The 19,383-nt window shown below is 44.8% G+C and overlaps 2 protein-coding genes and 1 pseudogene across 3 annotated transcripts in view; 1 reads left to right on the forward strand and 2 right to left on the reverse strand.

The window, feature by feature from the left end:
- LOC311505499 (tripartite motif-containing protein 16-like) overlaps positions 1-19,383 on the reverse strand; it is a 204,388-nt gene that overhangs the window by 149,715 nt on the left and 35,290 nt on the right. The window lies entirely within an intron of this gene.
- Positions 592-2,399, forward strand: LOC311504901 (tripartite motif-containing protein 16-like; annotated as a pseudogene). Its single transcript has one exon. The product of its transcript is annotated as a tripartite motif-containing protein 16-like (transcript).
- LOC311508118 (uncharacterized protein) lies at positions 7,555-9,133 on the reverse strand (the record flags this gene model as incomplete). The annotated part of the gene is made up of 2 exons (XM_084572773.1): positions 7,555-8,256; positions 8,426-9,133. 2 exons carry the CDS (start codon positions 9,131-9,133, stop codon positions 8,125-8,127), a joined length of 840 nt encoding a protein of 279 aa, XP_084428899.1. The 3' UTR covers positions 7,555-8,124.

Here is a 19,383-nt window from a genome sequence, read left to right on the forward strand (position 1 = left end):
TTGGTTAATAAATGTCAGGATAATAAGAGCAATTTACGTTCTTTCTACGTGATTCTCCATCTATATTTGTTTGGATCGATCACAGAAGTAAAGTAGCTGCTGTGTATTTGTAGAAAAACACACAGATTATTGGCTGCTGCACTAAAATGGGAAACAAAGATGTCTCCATGAAACCTCCACAGCCGGTTTTCATAACTGTGCTTGAACAAACATCTAAATGTGTTGAACGTTTTCCTTCCACCAGTCTGAAAGAAGACAAGTTATAGAAGCAGAAGAGACCAAAATCTGAAAACTGACTTCACTCATGAAAAAACATATATTTAACCTCTAGTGTCTCCTTGAAGTCTTCAGATCTTCCAGTAATGATCTTCTTCAGTATTTTAGCTGCAGCTTCAGTATCCTTAACATCTCTGTGGGGTCTATGACCACGAATGATGTGGATTTTATTCTGATTTGTTTTGTAGTCTGTTCCTCTTCCTGGAATAAGTCAAAGTCTGACAATTCCTTCCTTTTCCTGGAGCAGCTCCACTCATATTTCCTCATGTTTCCTTGTTCCCTCTCCTTTAGATCTCTAAACTGAAGATGGATGTAACCAGCATGTGGTGAAGTGTGAGAGCTGACAGGCTCCATTCACTGTAGAAACACACGTTGTTCAGATCAGAGCTCAGACTAGTTTCACTTCTAGCAAACAGAAACTCACACAGTCATCTACACTGAGAGGTGAAATGGAGCAGAAAGGAGTTCAGCTGGACATAGAAACCTTCTCTTGTTCCATCTGTCTGGATCTACTGAAGGATCCTGTGACTATTCCCTGTGGACACAGCTACTGCATGAACTGTATTAAAAGCCGCTGGGATGAAGAAGACCAGAAGGGAATCTACAGCTGCCCTCAGTGCAGGAAGACTTTCATACCGAGGCCTGTCCTGGAGAAAAACACCATGTTAGCAGAGTTAGTGGAGCAACTGAAGAAGACTGGACTCCAAGCTGCTCCAGCTGATCACTGCTATGCTGGACCTGAAGATGTGGCCTGTGATGTCTGCACTGGGAGGAAGCGGAAAGCCTTCAAGTCCTGTCTGGTCTGTCCGGCCTCTTACTGTGAGAAACACCTCCAACCTCACTATGATGCAGCTCCATTAAAGAAACACAAGCTGGTGGAGCCCTCCAAGAAGCTCCAGGAGAACATCTGCTCTCGTCATGATGAGGTGATGAAGATTTTCTGTCGTACTGATCAGCAGAGTATCTGTTATCTCTGTTTAATGGATGAACATAAAGGCCATGAAACAGTCCTAGCTGCAGCAGAAAGGACTGAGAAGCAGAAGGAGGTGGAGGTGATGCTACAAAAAATTCTGCAGGGAATCCAGGAGAGAAAGAAAGATGTGGAGCTGCTTGGACAGGAGCTGAAGACCATCGATGGCTCTGCTGATAAAACAGTGGAGGACAGTCAGGAGATCTTCACTGAGATGATCCGTCTCATCCAGAAAACAAGCTCTGATGTGAAGCAGCAGGTCAGATCCCAGCAGGAAACTGTAAAGAGTCGAGTCAAAGATCTTCAGGAGAAGCTGGAGCAGGAGATGACTGAGCTGGAGAGGAAAGGCTCCGAGCTGAAGCAGCTCTTAAACACAGAGGATCACAACCAGTTTCTACACAACTACCCCTCACAGCCACCACCCAGTGAGTCTACACACTCATCCAGCATCAAGATTCGTCCTCTGAAGTACTTTAAGGACGTGAAAGCTGCTGTGACAAAGACCAGAGAGAAACTACAGGACATTCTGAGAGAAACAAGGAGAAACACCTCACTGACATTGACTGAAGTGGATGTTTTACTGCCACAACCAGAGCCAAAGACCAGAGATGAATTCTTGAAATATTCATGTGAAATCACACTGGATCCAAACACAGCAAACACATGGCTGTTATTATCTGAGGGGAACAGAAAACTATCAAAAATGAATCAACAACAGTCTTATTCTGATCATCCAGACAGATTCACTGATTATCCTCAGGTCCTGAGTAGAGAGAGTCTAACTGGACGTTGATACTGGGAGGTGGAGTGGAGAGGAAAAGGAGTTGATGTAGCAGTCGCATACAAGAATATCAGCAGAGCAGGAAGCTCATATGAATGTTGGTTTGGATTAAATGACAAATCTTGGTCATTACGTTGTGAAAAAAACAATTATAGATTTTACTACAACAAAGTCAGAAGTGACGTCTCAGGTCCTGTTTCCTCCAGAGTAGGAGTGTACCTGGATCACAGAGCAGGTATTCTGTCTTTCTACAGCGTCTCTGAAACCATGACTCTCCTCCACAGAGTCCAGACCAAATTCACTCAGCCTCTCTATGCTGGACTTGGTCCTCGTCCTTCTGGAGTCACTGCTAAGTTGATTAAGGTCAAATAGACAGAAGTCACTTCAGGGACAGTTGGTTAAAATGTGTCTTTTAGTCTCCAGGGGCCTCGTGTACTAAGGTTGCCTAAGTACTTGCAAAACAATCTGCAGTGAGAGTCGGTTTTCCGAATGTAATTGGAGCTATCGACTGAAGACACATTGTTATAAAAGCGCCATCACATGATGAATTTGTGAATGTCAACAGGAAACATTTTCATTCGATCAATGTACAGATCATATGTGATGAGCAAATGCAATTAACCAACATTGTGGCGCGTGGAGGATAGCTGCCAAAGAGGACATTTTTGCCTCCACTCCAGTGAGTAGCGTCTCCAATTAGCTTTCTGTGAAGTTCTTCTTTTTTCCCGTCTTACTCATTCTTATGTTTTCATTTTCTGATCGTGCAAAGAGGGGAATCTCAGGTGCAGGGTCATATTCAATATAATTTGCATGTTTAAAAGGTGCGTGGGTAGGGAGTGGTTGGGTACAACGCGTGTGCTCAATTCCACATTGATTGGAATGTACAAAGGAAATGTGCTTCGTCTGTTGTTTGCTTGATGTTGGACTTTGTTTGGGTGGCGCTCCTTCCTGTGTCTGTTTAGCCACGGAGGCTCTCAGTGCTCACCATGACTTTGATTCAGCTAAACTGACATTTGTCCACATGAAAATCTAAACTTGTCTGTGCTCTGAACGGCTCATGAATATTTGTGTTGATGTGTTTGTATGTTGTTGTTTCTCATCTGCTGCATGGGCCTCAACAGAGAAATCAGCAGACCTTCCGATTTAGTTCTGACTTTGGAAAGAAAGAAATCTACAATTATATCTCCATTGATTGGTTTGGAGACCACATGTTGTTGTTGTTCAAACAGAGGAACAGACAATCTCATGTCAACTGTAGTGATCATGATCATCATCAATCAGGACATCAGTCATTATTTCATTGTACATAGCTGATATTCTGAGTCCAACTAACTGATGGTGGATGAAGTGAATCTGTGAATCATGAAATCACTGAACAAGAGTCATTTATCAGACTTTACTGATTTATTGGGAGAACAAACTGAAGCTTCACACGATGAATAAAGCTGCTGTTTGTCACACATGAATGAAATGACCGTCTCCTGTCTTTATTCCAGGATCTCAAACAAAGGCCATGGAGAAAATGTGGAGCTAATATGAGACTATAACTGAGTCAGTTTTCCTCCTGAAACACCACAAAGTACAGAGTTGATGTTTAGAGCAGAAGAACGTTTGTCAGTCAGTCAACTCTCTTCACTGAAACAGCTCAGTCACAGAGAAATGAGCAGACTTTCTGTCACGTGGTGATTTTTACAACCCAGATTTAGTTCTTGAGCTCAGGATACCATCACAACATTTTCATGTAGAAAAAATTAAGAAAGCAAGAAATTAGACATTAACCCTGACAATATTCTTTATTACAATTATTTATTAGCAGAATTCGGTGAATAGTCACAACTGAAATTACAAATCCTGGCCAGGAGGTGGAGCTATAAGCTTATTATCTGATTTCCAGTCAAACTGAGTCTTTACATTCTGACTTTTTTTTCAGTGATTCACTTGTTGAGAATTATGTTGTTAGAGAAACAAAGGAAAAAAACACAACAATAAAACTCCACTGTAACACTGTGAACCATTTCAAGTCAGTAAAACTTAGAAACAAAAGTTCACCTGGTGCCTTAAAAATGTGAAAGAGCTGCAAGTAAGGATTGATTCTTGTTTCAACGTAACACTAATTAATCAAAACAACGTATAAGGTTAAATTAAGCACTGATGAACTGCAGCAGATGGATGCAGATATAAGTACAGTATAGAATGAAGGTAATGAAGGTATATATATATATATATATATATATATATATATATATATATATATATATATATATATACAAACTTAGTCAAACCCTACTTTTTAGACATTCAACTCTGCTTTACCACAGCAGAGTACACTACAGCATGGCAGCAGCTGGAGGTAGGCATCATGGCAGGGTGTACAGTCTCTCCACTAGCCTTTACAATGTCAATGGAGGTTATTATTAGGGCTTCCAAATGGGTGGTAGGTGGAGAAAGGCTGCAGGGAGGGCTTCGCCTCCCCCCAATTAGGGCCTACATGGACGACATGACGACTACAACGTCAACCGCTCCTTGTACCAGAAGATTGCTGGATAAGCTAAACAGCAACCTGCAGTGGGCTAGGATGAAAGTGAAGCCTATTAAATCTAGGAGTATTTCCATTGTTAAAGGAAAGGTAGTAGATAAGAAGTTTGTTATAAATGATGAAGTGGTTCTTCCCACAGTGCTAGACAAGCCAGTGAAGAGTTTGGGAAGATGGGAAGATGGTATGATGCAAGTCTTAGTGATAAGGCGCAGTTTGAAGAGTTGAGGCAGGAAATGATTCAAGGCATTTCAGGACCACTCAGGGCTACCAGGGAAGTTAAAATTATGGTGCTTGCAATTTGGTTTACTGCCCCGGCTAATGTGGCCGCTAACAGTGTATTAGGTTGCCCTCTTAAAGGTAGAAAAGTTAGAAAGGATGATTAATTCATCTATCAGAAAATGGCTCGGTGTCCCACGCTGCTTAAGTGACACAGCCTTGTATGGGAAAGGCATATTGGAGCTCCCAGTTACCAGCCTAACAGAGGAGTTTAAGTGCGCTAAAGTTAGACTGGAAATTACTCTTACTCAGTCAAAGGATCCAGTGGTTAGGAGTGTAGCGCCTGCTGGTAAGACAGGGAGGAAGAAGCGGTACAGCAAGCAGAGGCAGCTCTTAGGCATAGGGATATCATAGGCAATGTACAGCAAGGACGTGGAGGCCTAGGGCTGTGTGCAGGGACACCTCTGTGGAGCAAGGCATTAGCAGTAGAAAGGAGAAAAATGGTAGTGGAAGAGGTACAGAAACAAGAGGAAGCCGTAAGATGCACTAAGGTAGTGTCGCAGGCTAAGCAGGGTCAATGGGAGAACTGGGAGAGTGTGGAGAAAAGGAAGTTCAGGACGCTGGAATTCACTGTTAAGCCTTCTCGAGGTGTCGTGGGCCTAATTTAACGAAACATCGGTGAAGGGAGGTGCCCACTTAAAAACCCCAATGACATGCTGCATACTGCTGTTGTTTAGGCCAGGTTCCTGATGTCTTCATGTTGCTTGGTAGCTATGGCTAGCTGCTGAGTGGGCCACACAAGCCAGCAGCGGTAGGTTAGCTTATGTTTCACAATGTTTGAGTTAGCGTCTGCTGCTGAGTGGGCCTACAAGCCAGCAGCACTTACTTAATTCATCTAGATTGTAAGTTAAGCGTCATATCACATGACTGTAGGTTTGTTAGGGTTTCTCAGTTGGACTGGGCCTCTAAATGTGTTCTGCCTGGGATTTTGGCACAAGGGATTGTAACATCTAATCCTGTGTATTAATGAATACACTACCGGTCAAAAGTTTTAGAACACCCTAATTTTTCCAGTTATTTATTGCAATTCAAGTTGTGCAAGTCCAATAAATAGCTTGAAATGGTACAAAGGTAAGAACTGAACAGCCAGAGGTTAAAAAAAAAGGTTTGGTTAGCCAAAACTGAGAAATAATGTACATTTCAGAATTATACAAAAAGGCCTCTTTCAGGGAACACGAAGTGGGTTAACAATTTAAAGCTGTTCAGCAGCAATGAAGGTTTGAATCAGCCTTGAAAGCTGGTGCTACTAATTCCTACAGGTGTTCCAACTTTTCTTGGTTACTTACAACCCCCTCTGTCTGCATAAAAGCAGTGTTGGAACACACTGTGGTACCAGACCCTCATGAGCATCGGGTGAACTGTATTGTACTGCAGAAAGTAGTGTGTTGCTACAAAAAAAAAGGCAAAATGGAAGAGAGACAGACCATCATAACACTTAAAAATGTAGGTGTTTTCTACAGGGAAATTGCAAAGAAAGTCAAGGTGTCAGTGAGCACAGTTTTCTTCACCATCAAAAGGCACTCAGAAACTGGAGGAAACTCTGACAGGAAGAGGTCTGGCAGACCCAAAGACACAACTGAATCAGAGGACAAGTTTCTGAGAGTTAACAGCTTGCGCAACTTGAAAAAAATGAAGGCATACAGTGGGACATAACCACTTCTGCAAATCTGAAACTCTTGACAGAGACGAGGTGCTCAACATAGATTGTAAACTGCTGATGTGGTTGTGTGTCAGGCAGAGTTTTTTGGACTTATTTAAAGCAGCCACAGCTCTGGAGAAGAAACCGTTGTTCACTCTGGTTGTGACTGTGACAACGGAAAAAGTGAGATCTCATGAAATGTTGCTATTGGCTTCTTCTTTGAGACCTTTTCTTTTGCAGTGTGGAATAGAAACATCTGCTTCTGCAGGAAAAGTAGCGTTGAGTCAGGATGCAGCATGTTGTGGTTCAGTGCAGCTCACGTCTCTTTACCATTCACTGAGGAGCCACTTCGGTGATAAGGAAATAATGAGTCAACACCAGTGATCACTGCTCCCTGAGGTAATTGTTAGCTTCTGATATGGGGCTGAGAAGAAATAGGAACAGGACACAGGATATGATGAAAGTATGCAGCAACATGACAGGCACGACTCTGAAAGACCTTCCTGATCTGGACCAAGTAATACAGAACTAGATCTACACACAGACTATGTCATAGAGATGCAGACGTCATTTCCTTCTTCTGGTCCATGTCACCGTGATATTTTACACTCGTGTAGAGAAGCACATGAGGCCGTGGTGTCGGCTTCAGTGCAGGGCAACCATCTACGCTGTAGTTATGACCAGAAACATCTCACCTCTCACAAGGCAGTCCAGGTGCTTTGGCTGATGTATGGGCTCTGCTCTGATGTTTGAAAGTCCAGCGAGTAAAACAGGAAGAATCGCTTTAATTTGCTTTTTATGTTGCCATTAAAATCAACTTGTAAATAGACAGGGATTAACGGTCATTACTTTTATTGTATCTTCATGTTCCCTTAATGTCCTGTATTAAAGTAAATCCTAATTTAATGTGGAAATGTTAATAGAGACAAGAGACTGATTCTGATCAAATCAACTTTATTGATATTGAGTTGGAAACATGTCCAGCATCCGGATGATAAAGCAAAAGAAAGAAAAAGATGTAAATTGGCTTTATATACAGTCTAAACACGTGGAATCTGTTTCCTGCATTTGAACTCATTCTATCTGTGAACACATGGTAGCAAGCACCCTGCTAGTGAAGTGGAGAGCACTGACACCTCACAGCAACCAGACATGTTCTCCCTGTGCCTGCAGGGGTTTTAGTACCAGGTGGTCTACGGTTAGGATTCGGTGCAGCCCGAGCTTGATCCCTGATTTGGGGGAGATGAGACTACAGTGGTTAGAGAAGCAGCTTCGGGGCCACAAGGTCACGGGTTCACATCTCCCTGAGGTGTCCTGAGTAAGGTCCTAACCCTCTAAGTGTACACTCTGCTGAGTGAACAAACAGATGGTTATTCCCCTGTGTGGAAAGCCACACAGGGGCAGTTAACTAGAAGACAGTAACGGTGAAACTAAACTGACGACCACAACACACCTACAGTGACTACACTGATAAAATATCATTGATATAGCTAAGTAAGGCAGTACAGTTGATGAAATGAAATAAGGCAGAGTTTAAGGTCAAGTTGTTTCAGAGCAGTAGCCGGTTTCATCAACCATCTCAGTGGAAACACTTGACTTCATTGGTGTGGGGGACTGTGCTGTCCTCTTCAAACCCTGCTCCAACGTCAGAAGACAATCCGTTCCTTCAGCTTGCTCCTCAGCTTGCAGACCAACCAAATGGCTGAAAGGACAGTCAGAGCCATCAGTACTGCAGTCAGGATCCAGGTGGTCTCTGTCCACTGTGGGCAGTGAGACGGCTACAGAGGGGAAACAAGAAATGTCTCATTATCATCTGTTCAACAACTGCAGCAAAACAAACAGTTTATAAAGACATTCCCATCTGGAGCGTACAGCTTTGTTGTTGTAACCACATTGTGTATAAACTGACAGCAGATTCTTCATAGTAAAGTATATTCAGTGTCTCACCTGGGGAGTAGCAGCAGGAGGAAGTGTGCGCTGGGTTTGGTGCTCTGCTGCTCCGACTCTCAGCCTCACAGCTGCAGGAGTGCCGTGCACCCTCTCCTCCCCCCGGTACGTGTAGCAGTAATACAGTCCTTCATGTGTCTGCAGAGCCTGGTTGATGGTGAGAGACAAGTCCCCCCGTCTGAGCCAGTCCTCAGGCACCGACACCCGGCTTCCCTCCCAGCCTGCCCCGTATGAGACACCATTGGAGAGATAATGCTGCAGCACCGGCTCCTTTTCCTTCTCCCACAGCACAGACATCACTGACTGCCCTCGGAGGGTGAGGATCTCCGAGTGGCATGGAAGTGTGACAGCCTCACCCTCTGGCACGTAAACTTCAGAGGGGATGAAAACCTCCAGCTGGACCACGAAGCTGTCGTCGCATGTGTACTCGTAAAACCCATTGTCGTTGACATTCACGTTGTTCAGTGTGAGGGGAGAGCTTTGCTGGATCCTGTCCTGGTGGTCTGGTCCAGGTCTCCAGTCGCCGTCCAGGGAAGCAACGAGTCTCCGGCTGTTATCCTTACGCAGCTGGATCAGCCTGGCGGAGTCTGCATTCTTGCACTTTTCAGCGAGTGGAAACTCAACGGAGTCCCCTAAAGTTGCGTTGATGTAAAGTCCATAAACTGGAGCGATGACAGAAAGAAGAATAAAGATTGATGGAGCACACATGACTGCTGGCTTTCAGAGAGAGGACGCAGCTTCAGAGTATCCCTCCACTGCTGTTACGCTCAACTTTTATAGACTACAGGGTGGTAACCGCGGCCGGTTGCAGCTCTGTTCCGACGTCAGTGTTTGTAAGATGGTACTTTTAAACCAATCAGGTTTCTTGTGCAGTTTTAGGACATGCCCCCCAAACTCCGAACCATCTCAGGTTACCTTCGGTCATTTCTCATAACGTCGACTCTGAGTCAGAGTCCCCGACCCTCTGGTTCCTCCTGACAACTCGCGAAATCCACCGAGCACCGGTTTCAGTTAAACCAGTTTCACACCGTGGACCGAAGAGGACTCCTTCCAGACTCCAGGTATGAACGTCACACAGCGTTAGCTAACAGCTAGCTAGCTCATTAGCTCATTATGGGGGCTAGCTAACCTGTACACGCTCGTTAACTAAATGTGAATCCACGAAGCTGCTGACACATCATCGTGGTCATCGTCGCTACTGAGGAGGAAGCTGTGGACGATTTAAACACCGCTGACTTACTTGGTGTCATGCTAACATGCTACACAGCTGTTAGCATGTAGCTTCCAGCTGCTTTACGTTGCAGTTTTATACTCTCTGTGTCCTCCAGTGTCACGCTGTTTGTTCGTTTAATAAAATGACTGTTTGGACTCGGACTTGAGAGTTTAGTGTTTCCTCTAATGTTTGTTCTTCCCACTCGGGACGTGAGATTCTGTGTGTGAGGAAACTAAATCATGAGAGGTACTTTGGGTCAGCGGCAGGCGTTTACAAGTAGTCCTGGAGAGATTTCACACTAATATTAGGACTCATGGATCTTTGAAGGAACTCCTTAACCCACTCTGAGAAGTAAGACCTGGAACATTTAGACGTTCAGGAACAACACCTGTATCTGTCCATCTAAACAGACAGAGACAGACTTTTAAAAGTTGACCTGGAACAACTTCACAATATGTCCTCCTCCTCCTCCTCCTCCTCTTCCTCCTCCTCGTCCTCTTTAGCTTCTGTAACTTTGTCAATGTGTATCTCATCTGAACATTAAAGTAAACACATATTTTCACATCTTCACGGTAATCCTGAATGACTAGAGAGTAGTGAATATGCTTTGAGCCAAGTGTCGTCGCACCGCTGAGTTTAGGACCTCTGCTGAGCTCCAGCCGTCTGGACATTATCCCGTCAGATACTTGATAGTTGAACTCTAGCAGGAGCAGACAGCTCACCCTGTATTTAATGCAGAGAGCCTGACTATAGGATGCAGTAAAACACTTTCAGAGAAGATTTAGAAGGCTGCAAAGGTAATGCTGCAGGTTCAGAAGAAGAAGAAGAAGAGTTTCCAGAAACTAAAAGTCCCTGAAGATAAGCTGCTGTTTAACCTGGGCTAGTTTCACATCTGCTGGATGACGCAACACTTCTCTTCTGTTCTCATCATTACCATTTTACATATTGTTTAAAAGGCAGCAAAGCAATTCCTGGGCTGTAACTTCCCCTGTTCATCTTATTTCTGTGGTGTTGTCTCTTTCCTGTGTCAAGTCACAAGTCATAATGGGTTTTCTTTTTTTGGCATAGTAGTTGAGTTACAGGGGAACTTTTTTCTGTAAAAAAAAACAGTAGCTCCACTTTAACAGGCTGTAGCTGCTGTAGATGTCAGAAAAGTTTTTCCCCTTTGACCTAAATGAACTCTGAGGTCCTGTCGCTTCAGATATTGCCGTGTTACTCACGTAGCAGCTATCTAGCGTAGCTACTGTATTTGTCTTAGTGCAGCTCCCTCCATTTCAGTCTCCAGCTCAACGGATTCTTTAACTACCAGCATTTATTTACACTTTAGCACAACCATGTAGCACATTAGCATCTGCAGCTTCGACGCTAGCCGGCCGCCTTTGAAACAGAAGATGTTTTGACGCTACAGGGACGTGGTTTTGGTTCATGGCTCGTCTAAAAGAAATAAATCATTTCACAAATCATTTTAAAAACGCCTGGATCGTGACATCCTCAGAGGCCGCTTTAGTTTCAACCCTTCAGTAACCACGGTCACACGTTGAACTGGTTTAGCACAGAGGTGGACATGTGAAACTCAACAGTTAACCCTCTGGCTTGTTCTCCTGCTGCAGGATGTTTGAAGAACAATCCAGATGTGCTCTCATGTCAGCCGTTGAGGGACTTAACCGTTGTTTCCTCTTTGCTCTAGTGTGACGGAGATTCATTCCTCACTCCACCTTATCCTGGGGAGCCGCGACGGGGCGTCCCGTCCCTTGTATAGGACCCATCATCGCAGCCGCTACATCAACAAGGCATCCTGTCTTCCTGAGGTTAGGCTGGGATGGTGGTGTTTGTCACAGGTGGTGAGAGTGCAGCGTCAGATCTGAGGCTTATTGACGTGAACTGACGACATAAACACATGGAGGCCTTTTTGTTGTCGTCTGTTTTCTGTGCACCAACAACAACTATCAGTGAATTACTTCTTCTTAAAAAGCTGATGATCCTCAGGCCCCTTCTCATCCAGAGAGTTGAACTGTAGGCAGCAAACTGAGCCTCAGCTGTTTAGCCCAAGTTTGTTCAGAATGAACTCGTATTAGTTTATCTTTGTTTATGACAACTACTGCAGGATTAATCCAGATCACTTTACATTAAAAACAGCAATATATTACAACAACAACAAGAAGAAGTGTTTATTTCTGACAACGTTGTGGAAGGTGTTATTGTTTTATCTGACTGAGTTTGAGCTGTGTAGTGGAGTATTGTTGACCCAATTAAAAAGAAAAAAACATTTTAAAACGCTCTTTGGTTCTGTTTTATTTCAGAGATAGACTGGGTTTGATTTTTAAAAAACCTTTATTAGAATAATTATTCACAGAGAATGGTTTTAGCAGAATAAATGTCAACGTTGATCATTTCATCAAAGACAGTGTTAAAGGTTAGAACATCTCCAGACTCAGAGCATATCACATCTTCACCACCTCTGGATAAAATCAGCCATGTTACTCACTGCAGTTTCTCTTTATTCTACTATAGTTTCTAGTTTCTCTTTATTCTACTATAGTTTCTAGTTTATATTTATTCTACTATAGTTTCTACTTTGTCTTTACTCTGCTATAGTTTCTAGTTTTCTAAATACGTAAAGAGAAATGACAGCAACATATTGGCTCACAGTATTTGAATGCAGCTTGAACATGATCCTCACACTCCCAGTCACCATTTTCTCAAGTACAGGAAGTAAACTAATGCAAATGTAACAGCATCCCGTGATGAAGCCTCCCACGCAGACTGATCATCTAGAGTCTAGGAGGAGTGGTGCGTATTTTCCGTGCAGTAGTCTGACCTGGACGTGGAGCAAATCCCTGCGGCGTAGTGTACTTGAAGTGAAGGCCCTAGTTTCTATGCTGTGACTGCAGGAAAGGCTTTATCACGTACGGCTTGTGGTTTCTCTCCTCCCTCTCTAGCTTTCTGTTCTCTCTTGTGCAGTTGAAGAGCGGAGGGTTTCCTCCTCTGTCAGCGGAGGGAGGAGGGAGTTTGAAGGCTGACATGCAGTCAGAGCTGAGAGTCTATGAGCAGCTCCACAGTTACCTTCCACTGTACCATACGGATCTGCACCTGTACGTAAAGGAGGTGTGGTGCGTAGTTTCTACTCCACCATAGTCTGACATGCTCCTCTCCAGACATGTTACTACATATCTACGTAGAATTGGAATCAGACACATGAGTTGATCAGATGTTCAGATTATGAATCGATTTTCAGTTTTCACTGTTGAGTTTTATTCATATATTTGTTATTTATTCACTTAAACTTGAAAATTACAACATTTCACAACCAGTTACTAAAATAATCACAGTGAGAAAACTCCGGGACACATTTCCAGCACAGGTCCTCACAGTATTTGAGAGAATGAGCGTAAAGACAGGATGAGTCCTCACATGCAGTCAGAGCTCAGAGACTGCAGGAACAACTACAAACGTATTCCCAACACTCCAGCACAGAAACGCTCCGCTCTCTCTCTCCAGCGCTCCTTCCCAAAAGCTCCGTTTCCCTGTGCTGGTTTAACAGCAACGTCCCGGAGCTCGTCCTCAGCTCGCTCTGTCCGTGGAGTGGAGAAGGGAGAAGGGAGGAGTCTGAGCACCGAGGCCGATCAGTGGGACTCTGAAACACTGCTTTCATGCTCTGATGTGCTCGTCTGCTTCGAGGTGGTGTGTACCTCTGTATGAAGACATGGCAGTGTGGCTGATGAGTAACTTTACAAAAACAATGAAATTTAAAGTGAACGGGATTAAATGGAACATTGTTCAGAGTCTAAACGGATCAGTTTTCCTGGTTCTCTTGTGTTTTTCTATTCTTGTCATTTATTCAGTGAACCTTTCTCACAGACTCGTGGTTGAGTTACCTTCCACTGTACCATACGGATCTGCACCTGTACGTAAAGGAGGTGTGGTGCGTAGTTTCTACTCCACCATAGTCTGACATGCTCCTCTCCAGACATGTTACTACATATCTACGTAGAATTGGAATCAGACACATGAGTTGATCAGATGTTCAGATTATGAATCGATTTTCAGTTTTCACTGTTGAGTTTTATTCATATATTTGTTATTTATTCACTTAAACTTGAAAATTACAACATTTCACAACCAGTTACTAAAATAATCACAGTGAGAAAACTCCGGGACACATTTCCAGCACAGGTCCTCACAGTATTTGAGAGAATGAGCGTAAAGACAGGATGAGTCCTCACATGCAGTCAGAGCTCAGAGACTGCAGGAACAACTACAAACGTATTCCCAACACTCCAGCACAGAAACGCTCCGCTCTCTCTCTCCAGCGCTCCTTCCCAAAAGCTCCGTTTCCCTGTGCTGGTTTAACAGCAACGTCCCGGAGCTCGTCCTCAGCTCGCTCTGTCCGTGGAGTGGAGAAGGGAGAAGGGAGGAGTCTGAGCACCGAGGCCGATCAGTGGGACTCTGAAACACTGCTTTCATGCTCTGATGTGCTCGTCTGCTTCGAGGTGGTGTGTACCTCTGTATGAAGACATGGCAGTGTGGCTGATGAGTAACTTTACAAAAACAATGAAATTTAAAGTGAACGGGATTAAATGGAACATTGTTCAGAGTCTAAACGGATCAGTTTTCCTGGTTCTCTTGTGTTTTTCTATTCTTGTCATTTATTCAGTGAACCTTTCTCACAGACTCGTGGTTGAGATAAACGGCAACAGATCACATCCAATGACTAAAATAATCACGGTCAAAACTCTCTCACATTTCCATGCAGTCAGAGCTCAGAGATTACAGGCAGCACCTCGACTCCGTACGGATTTGCTCCAGCGTCTTCAGTCCGAACGGATCGTGGACGTAAATCGGACGCACGCCCATCTCAGCGCTCTCTAAGTCTAAAGGTGCTCTGGTGCCCATTTCCGCGTTGAGCGAGCTCCTCTGCTCTGGTGATCAGCAGCCAAATATCATCGTCCTCCAGTTTCAACATCGCGAGTCTCCTGACTGAGTGTGAGTCTAGCAGAGAGCGCTGAGATATGCGGGCGTCCAAATTACGTGCTCGAGCCGTACGGACTGTATCATCCCATGTAGCCACATCCCAGAGACTAGAGGCAGCACCAGCGGTTAGTTAGCAAAGTAGAAGGAACTCATCACCATTAAGATACAAATCCGTCCGAATCCGTATCGTATGAATCCTGTCATAGTCAGAGCTCAGAGACTACAGGAACAACTACAGTAGCGTATTCCCAACACTCCAGCGCAGAAACGCTCCGCTCTCTCTCTCTCCAGCGCTCCTCCCAAAAACTCTGCGTCCCTGGTGCTGGCGGAACAGCAATGTCCTGGAGCGCATAATCAGAGCTCCTTCTGTTAGCGGAGGGAGGAGGGAGCTGTCTGAGCAGAGAGCGCTGAGATGGCTGTGAATTCGATTCACGTCCACGATCCGTTCGGACTGAATCTTCCCAGTCAGTCAGAGCTCAGAGACTATGAGCAGAGTTAATCCAAGGAAGAAAAGCTCCAGTTGTGTTTTATTACTATTCTTGTCATTGATTCGGTCAGACTTTATTCCACACTCATGGTCCAGAGAAATGACACCACATTATATCAAACGATTAACATCAGCACAGTAGGAACCAGTAGCCACACGTTTAACGACACAACGATGAAAAGAAACAAAACTAGACTCAGACACAATGAAGATATCAGTAATTTAATATGACACACAGTGAATATTACAGAGGTCCATGTGAGAGATGAACGAGTGGAATCATGTCCAGTGTCCAGTTAGATTTCAGCCAGCCAACTGAAGTACAGATGATCAACGACGGAGCTTATTTTCTGCACACTCTAAGAACAGTTTCCAGCATTTCCTCTTCACATTTTGGTGTCAACTGCTGAGGACACGAGACAAAAAAGCACATTAGTTCAACTGTGACTTGTTTCTACTTCTACTTGTTAGCTTCTTGAAATAGACGTAGCAGAAGCAGTCACCTCCATCCTCCAGCTGAGCTTCCTCCACAGTCAGAGAGAAGTTTCTACGTGAGCACGATGATCCAGACAGTCTGTCACCATCAGTCCTGGTGTCACTGGAGCAGCAGTTCTTCAGAAACACAGACTCTCTGTTCTTCTCCAACTGTGCACACCAACAAGTTTGGTCTGTAGCTGGATAGAAGATAGTTTCATTCTCTGTGACTGATGGCTCCTCTGGGTCACCAGAAATGGAGGAGTTCAAATTCACCGGTGCAACCAAGAAGAAGAGGATGGTGAGGACCAGTATCTTCCGTCCCATTATCAATCTTCTCTGTGTCCAGATGAGGGGTTGATCAGTTTCTGTAGTCAGAGTTAACCTGATGCTGAGAGGCTGGAGTGCACCTTGTAGAGTCCGCCCTCCTTATATTGAAACCAGAGCTCCTCCCAGTTTTCACTCGCGGAAAAAATATGCGGCTCTCTCTCTGGCGCTCCTCTCAAAAGCTCCCTTTCCCTGTGCTCGTGGAACAGCAACGTCGCGGAGCTCGTCCTCGGCTCTCTCTGTCTGCGCAGTGCGGAGGTAGGAGGGAGCTGTCTGAACACAGAGGCCGTTCAGTGGGACTCTGAAACACTGCTTTCATGCTCTGATGTGCTTGTCTGCTTCGAAGTGGTGTTTACCTCTGTATGAAGACAGGGACTCTAACCCCCGGGGCCTTGCACCCCAAAATGTGAGTTTCGAGGGATTCTTATCTCCCGGGGCCTGTCACACCAAAATGTGAGTTTGGAGGGACTCTAAACCCCCTGGGGCCTTTCAACCGAAAATCTGAGTTCAAAAGACTCTAACCACCGGGACCTTTCACTCCAAAATGTGAGTTCGGAAGACTCTAACCAACGGGATCTTTCACCCCAAAATGTGAGTTTGGGGGACTCGAACCCCCCCAAGGCCTTTCAACCCAAAATGTGAGTTTGGAGGGACTCTAACCCCCCGAGGCCTTTCACCCCAAAATGTGAGTTTGGGGGACTCGAACCCCCAAGATCTTACACCCCAAAATGTGAGTTTGGAGGGATTCTAATCTCACGGGGCCTTTCACCCCAAAATGTGAGTTCGGAGGGACTCTAACCCCACCCTCGGGGCCTTTTTTCAACTAAAAATGTGAGTTCGTAAGAGACTAACCACCGGGGTCTTTCACCTCAAAATGTGAGTTTGGGGGACTCGAACCCCCCAAGGCCTTTCACCCCAAAATGTGAGTTTGGAGGGACTCTAACCCCCAAGAACTTTCACCCCAAAATGTGAGTTCTGAGGGACTCTAACCCCCCGGGGCCTTTCACCCCAACATGCACAATTTTAAGCTTATTTCTTTGGCGTCTTTGGTTCAGACTTGCGCTTCAGATAAATGACAACAGATCACATCCAAAGACTAAAATAATCACAGTAGAAACTCCCTCACATTTCCATGCAGTCCGAGCTCAGAGATTACAGGCAGCACCTCGACTCCGTACGGATTTGCTCCAGCGTCTAAAGGTGCTCTGGTGCCCATTTCCTCGATGAGCGAGCTCCTCTGCAAAAGGTGATCGGCAGCCAAATATTTGCGTCCTCCAGTTTCAACATCGCGAGTTTCTATACTGTGTGTGAGTCTAGCAGAGAGCGCTGAGATGTGCCGGCGTCCGAATTACGTGCTCCAGCCGTATGGACTTCATACAGTGTTCCCTCGTCTGTCGCGGGAGTTACGTTCCAGACTTCTCCCCCGAAAACAGAATCCGTGAAGTAGCGACCACACTTTATTTTATGAATTATACTTTTGTATTATACATATCTACGTAGAATTGGAATCAAACACATAAGTTGATCAAATGTGGTTCAGATTATGAATCGATTTTCAGTTTTTACTGTTGAGTTTTATTCATATATTTGCTCACTTAAACTTGAAAAATGACAACATTTCACAACCAGTTACTAAAATAATCACAGTGAGAAAACTCTGGGACACATTTCCATGCAGTCAGAGCTCAGAGATTACAGGCAGCGTCCGAATCAGAGCTCAGAGCTGTCTGAGCAGAGAGCGCTGAGATGGCTGTGAGCTCGATTCACGTCCACGATCCGTTCGGACTGAATCTTCCCAGTCAGTCAGAGCTCAGAGACTATGAGCAGCATTAATCCAAGGAAGAAAAGCTCCATCACATTATGGATGGATCTGAACTTTTTCACAGTTGTGTTTATTAATATTCTTGTCATTGATTCGGTCAGTCTTTATTCCACACTCATGGTCCAGAGAAATGACACCACCTTACATCAAATGATTAACATCAGCACAGTAGGAACCAGTAGCCACAGGTTTAACGACACAACGATGAAAAGAAACAAAACTAGACTCAGACACAATGAAGATATAAGTAATTTAATATGACACAGTGAATATTACAGAGGTCCATGTGAGAGATGAACGAGTGGAACCATGTCCCGTGTCCAGTTAGATTTCAGCCAGCCAACTGAAGTACAGATGATCAACGACGGAGTTTATTTTCTGCACACTCTAAGAACAGTTTCCAGCATTTTCCTCTTCACATTTCGGTGTCAGCTGCTGAGGACAGGAGACAAAAAAGCACATTAGTTCAACTGTGACTTGTTTCTACTCCAAGTGTAATAAAGCTTCTTGAAGGAGATGGACGTAGCAGAAGCAGTCACCTCCATCCTCCAGCTGAGCTTCCTCCACAGTCAGAGAGAAGTTTCCACGTGAGCACCACTCAGATGATCCAGACAGTCTGTCACCATCAGTCCTGTGTCACTGGAGCAGCAGTTCATCTGAAACACAGACTCTCTGTTCTCCTCCAACTGTACACACCAACAAGTTTGGTCTGTAGCTGGATAGAGGCACAGAAGGTTGACAGTTTCATTCTCTGTGGCTGATGGCTCCTCTGGCTCATCAGGAATGGAGGAGTTCAAATTCACTGGTGCAACCAAGAAGAAGAAGAGGAGGAGGAGGACCAGTGTCTTTCGCCCCATTATCAGTCTTCTTCGTTTTCAGGTGAGCGGTTGATTAGTTTATTTCGCCAGAGCTGATGTTGACGGACTGAACATTGTAGAGTCCGCAGTCCTCATTTAAAGACAGAGGGCGGAGTCTACGGGTAACGCGGTAATATAGCGGATGATAGGAACAGGTGACAGGTGAGAGTTTCTGCGCATGAGTGAGAATTAGGCGGAGAGCGGAGCGTAGGGAATACGCTACTGTAGTTGTTCTGCTCTGACTGCATGACAAGAATTATACAATACGGATTCGGCCGGATTTGTATCTTAATGGTGTTGAGTTCCTACTACTTTCCGAATCCGTATTGTATGAATACTGTCATAGTCAGAGCTCAGAGACTACAGGAACAAGTACAGTAGCGTATTCCCAACACTCCAGAGCAGAAACGCTCCGCTCTCTCTCTTCAGACTTCTCCCCCGAAAACAGCAACAGCCCCGAGCTCTTCCTCGGAACGCCCTCTGTCTGCGGAGGGAGGAGTGAGGAGTGCGGAGGGAGCTCTCTGAGCAGAGAGCGCTGAGTCGGACGTACGTCCGAATTACGTGCTCGAGCCGTACGGACTGAATCCTCCCATGTAGTCACATCCCAGAGACTAGAGGCAGCACCACGGTTACTTCGTAGTGTTCCCTCGTCCGTCGCGGGAGTTACGTTCCAGACTTCTCCCCCGAAAACAGAATCCGCGAAGTAGCGACCACACTTTATTTTATGAATTATACTTTTGTATTATACATATCTACGTAGAGTTGGAATCAAACACATAAGTTGATCAAACGTTGTTCAGATTATGA

The sequence above is a fragment of the Chelon labrosus genome, assembly GCF_963514085.1.
Source record: "Chelon labrosus genome assembly, chromosome: 1".
NCBI classification, from domain to species: domain Eukaryota; kingdom Metazoa; phylum Chordata; class Actinopteri; order Mugiliformes; family Mugilidae; genus Chelon; species Chelon labrosus.